Source organism: Ziziphus jujuba, chromosome 6, assembly GCF_031755915.1.
Source record: "Ziziphus jujuba cultivar Dongzao chromosome 6, ASM3175591v1".
Classification (NCBI taxonomy): Eukaryota; Viridiplantae; Streptophyta; class Magnoliopsida; order Rosales; family Rhamnaceae; genus Ziziphus; species Ziziphus jujuba.
In genome coordinates, this window is record NC_083384.1 from 28,902,592 (window position 1) to 28,913,055 (window position 10,464).

The window sequence follows — 10,464 nt, forward strand, 5'->3', positions numbered from 1 at the left end:
GCTGATTACAGTAATTTTTCTAGACTTAAAGGGGAGGGGGATTAGTGATACTTCATCTTTCATTTACCATCTCAAATATTTCATTCTCACTCACGCATGTTTTTATATATGCACTTCATTATTTGTTTGTATTTCCTCTATTTTCTAAATGATCCAATTAAGTTTCACGGCATATCTGTTTCATTATTTGTTTCTCAAAAAGTATTCTTGAAAAAAAAAAAAATTGTAGACGTCATATCAAACAAAACTAATAATATATTTTGATTAATTTTCTTATTTATGGATTCTTTATGTGGTTACAATCCATGATGATGATACATACGCAAACCTTCATAATTAATAAATGGATCTATCATGACAAGATGGCGTCTACTTATAGGGCTAGTAAGATAGAAGATAATTCCACCGCAAAACCCAATAATCATAGGAAAAAAATTGATCCATAAATGAGAAACTTTCCAATTGGATTGGAGAGTTTTGGAAGAATTTTTTTTTTTTTTTTTTTAAATATGTATCAAATGATGAGACAAACATTATCTGAAGGTTTGTGAGCGGTCCATCTAAACAATATTGGTCGAACTCATTATGAGCGGTCCATCGAATCAGGTTTTACACTCCAATTTCCAACACTCATGGAATCAGAATTGGAAAAGCTAGCAATGTCCTGAATAGATTCTTCATGTCACTTGAATTTCCCTTTTTTTTTTTTTTTTTTTTTTTGGGTAAAGATGTCACTCAACTTGAGTAAGGCTTGAGCAATTGCTGTTCCTTAAGAAAAACAAAAAGCTTGATTAAAATACATTAATAACCTTGCTATTAAGTAAAGTTAAAGATCTTTATAAGCTTCTTTTATAGTGGAGTAGGAATACAGTTACAAGTATAAGTTCTCTGAAGCTTCTTTTATATTGGAGTAGGAATCCGTTTAAAAGGTATCAGTTCTCACTTCAAAGATCTTTTAATATCTGTTTAAGTCATTTGACAAACATTCCGTTAATTTCAAAAAAAAAAAAAAAAAAACACTAAAGCATGAAAAAAAAAATAATGGTAAACAAAAAACAAAAATCATGCTTACATATACTTCGATGATTATGATAATAGAAAGGAGAATCCTCAAAATCTTCTTTCTTTGATTAGTTGCCGACTTGAGCTGGATCACATTTATGATTCTGAGACCACTTTGATCCACAGGCATAGCAGAACTCATATCGACACCTATATAAAGCATAGGATAAAAATAATTAAGACTTAAAAAAAATAAAACTAAAAAAGCGAGAACCACAATAATTTGATAAGGCTTAGCCATCAAGACATATATGAATCCCTTTTTATATATTGTTTACACATTTTATTCTATCATCCCTGTCTTTCTAATTGTGTTCTCTATTACCCAAGGATAATTAAGACTTAAAAAAATAAAAAACAATAATTTGATTAAGCTTAGCCATTAATACATATATGAATGCCTTATATATGTATATATTTATATTGTTTACACATTTTATTCTATCATCCTTGCCTTTCTAAATATATTCTCTTTTACCCCCCAAAAAAAAAAAAATAAAAAATAAAATAGAGGGAAAGGTTGACAAAATGTAAAAGCAGAAAGCTTCTTTAATAGATGATGATTACCTGCATGTGATGTGTATGCAACCAGATATCTTTTCCACATACATTTTGCAGCTGGGGCATTTTCTCCATTTCTTCTTCTTGGCAAGCTCCATAGCCATTATGTCTTCTCTGCCTCTTTCCTCCTTACATAGTCTCTGAAACTTCTTACATTCCATACCACTATGCCATGAAACTTTACACCGAGCACAGAACAATCTATGGCAATTGGGACACTCGGACTGAGTCACAGCCTCTTCTCCATCATCTACTAACAAAGCAGAACAGTCCTTAAAGGGACAATAAAATTTCTGCTCTTCAAGAACCAAAGCTTCACAAAGTGCATTTTCCCATTTATCAAACACTTCCTTTGGAACAATAGAACGACAAAGATGCGGCTCCAATACCCTATTACATTTGAGATCAGGACACTCCACCTTTGATATATTTTGCTGAATCTTTGTTGCTATATATTCCGAGGCATTTGTTGCAAAAGGAATGAGAACAGCTGCTGTTTCTGAACATTCTTGCACTAGATTTTACATCCATGCAGATTAGACACAACTTATGTGATTTCTCATCTTTATTTCTCTTTGGTAGTTTAGCATCACTCATGGTTGTTTTCATTTGTTTCCCCTGGCTAGTTGGCCTTCGATGATGTGGAGTTTCTCTACTCTGTTTATTATATAAAAGGAATTAGATTGGGTTAAATCCTTTCCATAGAAAGTGTACAGTTATAGCTCTAAAAGTGTAAATCAATAAACATAATAGCAATAATGTCATGGACACTTTACCTTTAATATATTTTCCTGAATCTTTGTCGCTAGACCTCTCAGCAAAAAAAATCCTATACTAATCAACAAAACAATCAAGTAGTAAAAATAAACAAAATCATCCTCAAGAAATCATCTTAGCATGAGAAACAAATCAAATATAAAAAATCAACCTAATCCAGATCTTAAATTCAAAAGTAAAACGTAAAAATAAAATAAATAAATAAAAGTAAAATCAAATACAAAAGTGAAAAATATATACCATACTTGAAGGCCGACGCGTAACATGGAATTGGGGAAGAGGAAACTTTCACCTCAAGCTCGTTGCACTGGAAAGAGATTATAGAAAATGATATCGAATTGGATAAGAGGAAACTTGCGCTTCAAGCTATCTAGATTTTCCACTGCACGCCCACTCACTCCGTGATATTTGTGAGGACATTGTTTGGTTGGAAAGAAAAGAAAAGAAAGAAGAGAGGGAAAAAGAAGCTTTGAGAAACTTTTATTACCCTGTATTGTCTTTGTTAATTTATAACAGAAGCAGGAGCTCAACCTTTACATTTGGGCTTAAAGTACACATGCTTAAAACCAACGCTAACTAACTCTGAAGTGTCTAACCAGAATAACAAGACTGCCAGCTGGAAGATGACATGGCAACTATTTCCAACACTTAGAATCTTTATAAAAATTTCAATTAAAACCAACAGTAATTGGACCATTGTAAATGCATATATATTTATGTAAATCTAGTATTTCCGTATAATTTTAACATAAAAGTTCATTTGATAAGAGCAAGATAAACAATATATAAATGGAAAATGAAAATCTCTACTGGCAGGTCAGTCTATAAAAAGCCTTTAAAGAAGCTGAATCAATACTAACAATATCTAATGCTGTCCTACTCATATCTCTCACTGCACCATTCATATCCTGAAAAGGCTATCTGGATTAGAGACAACCGCTAGAAACCTAAAATAATCTTACTTACCCCTCCTAAAGGGACAAGAAGGCCATTTTTAACCAAAGACACTTCAATCGGAGGTAATAAAAGGTATTGCCAATGAAGACAGCTAACAGTGTAACCTGAAGCCAGACTTCTACAATTTCCTAATGCAAAACCAGTAACAGAAAAACGATATGAATTGCGTTGACTTGATATAGAGGATTGAAAACTGCTATATATCCAAATTAATTCGTTTGAGGTGCAATATATATAACAACCACTGACATATTCCATGTTAAACTCTATAGTGGATATCCCAACCAAACTATTTGCCAAAGCACAAATTGGGTCCTTGCAATTAGGCTTCCATGCAGCTGACTCTACAGACTCGAGAATAGTTATATATATTTACATAAAGAGCAAAGAACGAATTTAAAACGCTAATGTTGGTGTCGGACAGAATTCAACCAGGACCGTTACTTCACTTTTTGATTGTACATGTTTAAGCAATGTCAGAGATGCAGTGCAGGGCTCTGTTGGATAAGGCCTCAAGTAAACTCACCTGGGTCGTGAAAGGCAAACCAGTTCAACAGCATATATAATCCTACAAATTGGATTACGATCGAATTTGAGGGATTGAATCCAGTGCTAATTTCCCGCCAAAAATTTTGGAACCGAAAAGCTAAAAATTGAGCCTTCGGACCCGGGAGGTTAATCTCATGTAATTCGGCCTGTTGAATTAATTCGAATTAGCTTAAAAAGCCCAATTACCTTATCTACCTAGAACTAGCCGCAAATCCATATATATTCCTTTTTTTTTTTTTTTTTTGCTTTTTTTCTTTTAAATCAAGATTACAATAATTTTTCTAAATCTAAAGGGGCAGGTGGGGATTACTGATACTTCATCTTTCTTTACCATCTCAAATATTTCATTTCATCTCACGGATGTTTTTATAATGTACTTCATTATTTGTTTGTATTTCCTCCTATTCTTAATGATCCAATTAAGTTTTGCTGCATATATGCTTCATTATTTGTTTTTGAAAAAACACTAATAAAGAAACAGAAGCAAAAACTATGTCAAATAAAGCTTAATAATGTACATCAACTCATTTTCTCATTTATGGACGGGTCGTCTAGTTACAATGATAGAAGATGATAGATACATGCGGCCTTCATAACTAATAAGGGGATCAATTGCTACAAAATTGTTTCAACTTATAGGGCTAGTAAGATAGAAGAGAATTCCTCTACAAACTCTAATTATCATAGGAAAAAAAAAAAAGCTATTGTATATCTGAATGCAATGTAATCAGATAATGTTTATCTTTTCATTTGTTAAAAATTTAAAGGGGGAAAAAAATTCTTTCCGAAACTCTCCAATCCTATTGGCCTATCTGAACAATATTTGTCAAACTCATTCGGTCCTTCGAATCAAATTTTACACTCCAATTTCCAACTTTCATGGAATTAGAAAGGAAAAGCTAGCAATGTCACTTTGGTCAGGCTTCTGCAATTGGAACAATTACCTTTCCTTAAAAACACAAACAGCTTAATTAAAATACAATAATAACCTTTGCTATAAAGTACATTATCAAGATCTTTCTAAGCTTCTTTTATATTGGAGTCGGAATCCGCCGATTATAATGTTTCAGTTCTCCTTAAAAAATCTTTTACTATTTGTTTAAGTTATGAGGCAAATAGGGATTTGCTTTGCTCTTGTTTCGGCTTTATTAATTTCCTTAATTAAAAAAAAAGAAAAGAAAAAAACACTCAAACATGGGGAAAAAAAAAATAAAGGTAAACAAAAAACAAAAATCTATGTTTACTTATTTCGATGATAAACAAAAAACAAAAATCTATGTTTACTTATTTCGATGACTATGATAATATAAAGAAGAATTTCCAAAACCTTCTTTCTTTTAATTAGCTGCCAACTCAAGCTGGATCGCATGCATGAGTCCAAGACCATTTTGATCCGCACGCATAGCAGAACTCATACCGACACCTATATATATAAAAATAAAAATAAAAAGCTTAGGATAAAAATAATTAAGAATTAAAAAAAAAAAAAAAAAAAAAAGGAGAAAATTTGATTATGCTTAATCATGAATACATATAAAAATCCCTTTTTTATATTGCTAAACAGTTTATTCAATCATCCTTGTATTTCTAATTATGTTCTATTTTATCCCAAAAATAAAATATAAAATTTACAAAATGTAAAAGCAGAGATCTTCTTCAATATGTGGTAATTACCTGCAAATAATGTGTAAACAACCAGATCTCTTTTCCACATAAATTTTGCAGCCGGGGCATCTTTTCCATTTCTTCTTCTTGGCAAGCTCCCTAACCATTTTGTCTTCTCTCCCACTTTCCTCCTTAGCTAGTTTCTGAAATTTCTTACATTTCATTCCACTATGCCATGAAACTTTACACTGAGCACAGAACAATCTGTGGCAATTCGGACACTCAGACTTAGTCACAACCTCTTCCCCATCATCCACTAACAAAGCAGAACAGTCCTTAAAGGGACAATAAAATTTCTGCTCATCGAGAACCAAAGCTTCGCAAAGTGCATTTTCCCATCTGTCAAACACTTCCTCTGGTACAATGGAACGACAAAGATACGGCTCCAGTACACCATTACATTTGAGAACAGGACACTTCACCTTTGATATGTTTTCCTTCATCTTTGTTGCTATATATTTTCTGAGGCACTTGTTGCAAAAGGAATGAGAACAGCTGCTGTTTCTGAACATCTTTACGCTAGATTTTTCATCCATGCAGATCAGACACAAGTACTTACATGAAGATTGACCAGTTTCTTTCTCAACTTTATTTCTTTTGGGTGATTTAGGATCACTCACGGTTGTTTTCTTTCTCTTGAGTGATCCAGTAGTACTCATGGTTGTTGAACAAGCCATTGCAGAGGCCTGTAGCTCTTCTGCATCAGAGATTGGAAATTTTCCATCCATTTGTTTCCTCTAGCTAATTGGCCTTGGATAACGTGGGAATTTTACTCTGTTTATTATATAAAGGATTAGATTGTATAAAATCCTGTACAGCTCTAAAAGTGTATATCAATGAACATAATAGCAATAATTTCATGGACAGTTTATCTTTAATATATTTTCCTGTATCTTTGTTGCTACATCTCTTAGCAAAAACCCTAATACTAATCAACAAAACAATCAACAACGCAGTAGTAAAATATAAACAAGATCATCCCCAAGACATCATCTTAAGAGCATGAGAAACAAATCAAATATCAAAAATCGACCTGAAATTCAAACGTAAAAGAAATAAATAAAATCAAATACAGAAGTAAAAAATATATACCACATATGAAGGACGACGAGGATTTGAGGGTGCTGCTGGCCACACGGTTGATGGTGGTTGCCTATCTGGTAGAAGGGGAAAGAGATTGCGGTGATTGATATGTAATTGGGGCGGAAGAGTGATAAACAGTAGTTTTAGATAGAAACATAGAGAAAAAAAATCGGTAGAAGAGAAATAGATAAAGAGATAGACCTGCGGAAAAGGAAACTAGTAGTAGTAGTAGTAGTAGACTAGTAGTCGATATCAAAGAGTTCCACTGCAAAAGAGGTTATTAGAGAGAGTGATATATATCGAACTGGGGAAAAGGAAACTTGCGCTTTTAAGCTTTCTAGATTTTCCACTAAGTACCTAATCACGCGGAAAATCTTTTTAAAATTTAACAAATTTTTAATCTGATGAAATTAAAATTGGGGCGTTGTAATTGCAAATATATATGTGTATATGGTAAGGATTCTTCATACAAAACTATTTAACAAAGGTCTATAATCTAGTTTAATAATATATATATTCTAGTCATATATATATATATATATATAATCTAATTTAAGGTTTATATTTCATATCTAATTAAATATGAAATATTTAAGGATTTTTAATAGATAGATATGAACACTAGATTAGATTATTAAAAAGACTAAATTATTTGTTAAATACTTTTGTTAACAATCTTTGTAGGGAGAACCTCACCAAATGTTAATATGTTTTTATCTTTAAAAAAACATATCTTTACTCATTCAGAACAAAATATATATATATATATATATATATATATATATATATATATATTTAATCTCTCCTCATAAACCTCCTAAAAAATCTCACCTCAGAAACATTATTTTTCACAGCAGGGAAAAAAAAAAATTAACTCAACTAAAAATAATTAAAATATCAACATGATAAGTACAAATAGGTAGTTGTCTCTTTTCCATTATTTATAAGTATGTAATCCAAATTCTTAATCGATAGTTTCAAAAAAAAAAAAAAATCATTAAAGAAAAAAATAATTTAAATAAAGAACAATAATTTTGTGTTTTGATATTTGGTTCATAATGATCTCCAATATACTTTTTTGGATATACAAAAAAGGAGAGATTTTTCATTTTCCAAAAAAAAAAAAATGTAGAACAGAGATGAGGAGAGAGAAAATAGGTTTTTATGAGAGAGAATTGGAGATTTGTATTAGTTTTATTATAATAAATATTGTTTTTAAAATGGAAATAAATTTTTTTAGGTTGTTTTAAATAAGTAAATGTGTCTACCATTAGAGTTTACCAGTTTAAACATTGAGATCATTATTAAAAATCCTCGTCAAAACTATTGGTAAAAGGAATGGGCTCCTTAACATTTTTTTACATAAAAATTAGCATTGTTGATGAGAAAGAATATTGCACATTATATTATTTTGGCAATAAAAAATGTTGTTTTAAATATGAACATAAAGTTTAATAAGTGAATAATTTCTAAAAGTGATCATTAATACCTGTCATGGATTATATCAATTTAAAGGTTGAGATTATTTGTAAAAAAATCTTTACCAAAAACTATTGGCATAAGGAACGGGCCTCATATATATACATATAGTTAGTTCTTATGAAAACTTTTATTATCAGATTGTAAAACTATATATTGAAAAACTAATTGTTAAAAATTTATTAAAGAAAAGAAAAATAAAAACATAAAAAAAGGGAAAACAGAGAGATCTAAGGAAGCCAAAAACCTATTCTGAGACTGATGGAGAAATCTTAGTGACAGCTTGTTCAAAATGCTTCATTTTCAGGGTCAATTGAATTTTAGATGCTTCTGAGCTATTTTGTTGGCCATTGCTTCATCTCTAGCAGCCATTATAGCTTCTTTCATCTGATGTAATAAACCAAATTCATAACTCAATTACATTTTTAGCGAAATTCCAGAAAAAAAAAAAAATATATATATATATATATATATCTTTGTTGGATTAATTAGAGACAAAACTAAATTAACTAACAAACAATTTTAGATCAGCACCACTAAAATTCTCACAAGCTTCCATTCGTCCAATGTCATTCAAATTCACACTTGGATCTATTGGCCTCCCCTTTGCAAGAGTATTTAAGAGCACTCCACCATCATCAGAACTTGGCAGAGGCACAATTGCAAAATTCTGCAAGAAATTAAGGTTGGAGATTGATTTCTAGCATATAATCAAAGAAAATTGCTAAAATACAAAAGAATTATCATTTTTACTTGTTTGTGGCACCTTACAAATACACCTCGGTGAGTTACTGCAATGTTGAGGGTTATATCATAGCCAGTGAGTTATTAGTCTGAAATGGAATACTTTTGCAAACATTCCTAATTAATGAAGTTCAACTATTTCAATTTCTCAGATTGTTTGATTACCTGGGTCACCATCTGCTGAAGCACCCCATCCCGATTGGTTCTCACGCTTTGTTGTCAAACCATCTGTCTATAATAATGAAAAAAATAAATAAATAAATAAGATCAAGATTCAAAGTCTTACAGATTGAAGATTTCAGCTGCAGTGCACAAACATACAGAAACCATTATCTCATTCTATATCTATTCCTCTCTAATTACTGTTTTTATCTTGACCATGTTACAAAAGATCATGCTGGCGATGAAATCATTAATACCATATAAGATGGATGAAGTGTAAACTAACATCTGCCATTGTTATTTTTCCACAGCCATGTTTCAGTTTTGTTGTACACAGAAAATCCAAAAATTAGCCATCCAATTTACTTAAAAATTTCTTAAAGATTTGGTTATAGATGATAAAATAGTAAAATATTATCAAGTACCTTCATCAAAGAAAATTATGCATGGTGTGCACGTCCTTGCACGGCTAAACAAGATTCGTACTGCCTGTTCACTTTGTCCAACATTATTATTGAATAAGTTCAGGACCCTGGCCCTGAGAGAAATCAAAAAAAGCCGCTACTTAAGAAAAAATACAATGATTTTCACTCTTTTGTTGGAAACGAATAAAATCCAAGAGACATGTACAAACCTTGACATAAATGAAATTAGCTCCTTCTTCATTAGCAACAGCCTTTGCAATTGATGTTTTACCACATCCAGGAGGTCCAAAGAGTAAAAACCCTGTCTCTATGTCTCCTCCACATATCTACAAAAGGAATGTTTACTAATGAATATTATGTTACGGAATTGGGAGAAAAACAAATGGCAACAGAAACAAAGAAATCGAAGAACAAACACACAATTAACGTGGAAACCCTTGACGGGAAAAACCATGGGCAGGGAGAAGCAAATCCAATATCGAAAGATTTGTACAAGGTGAGCCAAATTTCGAGATACTCTAAAAAACCTCAATGACGGCCGAACAAAAAATACAGATATATATATAGTACAGAAGAAACCCTAAAATTGAACAGGTCCATACCGCGGGGGCGCTGCCCCCGCACCCCTGTTGGCCTCAGTGGTGGGCTACGGTCTCGGGCCTATTGGCCCGAGACCTCCGCTTCCACCACAGAGCCCCAAATTTTTCTCCAAAATTTAGTTTCACCAAATGGGTCGCACCGCGAGCTTTTCGGGTCGAATCAACAAGAATTCGGGTCACAAACTCTAACATATTAATTACCCAGAAACAGGATTTTAAGTTCCACCAAGCTATAAGTCAACATATGATTCAAGAAAAGTACACAAATATGAGGATCTTTATTATGAGTTAGTGTTTTTATAAATCCACAACAGGATGGATAAAAATGAGAGAATTAAACAGAGCCATGATAGGAACCAAATAGCTATCTAGTCTTCTCAAATTTGTTACAAATTTAGCCT

The 10,464-nt window shown here is 31.9% G+C and overlaps 1 protein-coding gene and 1 pseudogene across 2 annotated transcripts; both read right to left on the reverse strand.

The window, feature by feature from the left end:
- Positions 1-237: 237 nt before the first annotated feature.
- Positions 238-4,050, reverse strand: LOC107429985 (E3 ubiquitin-protein ligase RSL1-like; annotated as a pseudogene).
- Positions 4,051-5,105: 1,055 nt separating this feature from the next.
- Positions 5,106-7,073, reverse strand: LOC107429989 (E3 ubiquitin-protein ligase RSL1-like). 2 transcript variants are annotated; one of them, XM_048463873.2, is made up of 4 exons: positions 6,856-7,073; positions 6,664-6,728; positions 5,581-6,345; positions 5,106-5,329 (listed from the first exon to the last, which is right to left on the reverse strand). In XM_048463873.2, exons 3-4 carry the CDS (start codon positions 6,297-6,299, stop codon positions 5,260-5,262), a joined length of 789 nt encoding a protein of 262 aa, XP_048319830.1. In that variant the 5' UTR covers positions 6,300-6,345; positions 6,664-6,728; positions 6,856-7,073; the 3' UTR covers positions 5,106-5,259. The 2 variants fall into 2 exon arrangements, with proteins under 2 accessions (XP_048319830.1, XP_048319829.1); XM_048463872.2 differs by lacking the exon at positions 6,856-7,073 and having other exon boundaries at positions 6,664-6,849.
- Positions 7,074-10,464: the final 3,391 nt, after the last annotated feature.

Bases quoted from the DNA above. Each gene is read 5' to 3' on its own strand.
- LOC107429989 (XM_048463873.2), bottom strand. From the start codon at position 6,299: ATGGATGGAAAATTTCCAATCTCTGATGCAGAAGAGCTACAGGCCTCT. The intron at 5,330-5,580 runs GTAATTACCACA...TTATATATATAG, and splicing joins TGTTTACACATTATTTGCAG to GTGTCGGTATGAGTTCTGCT.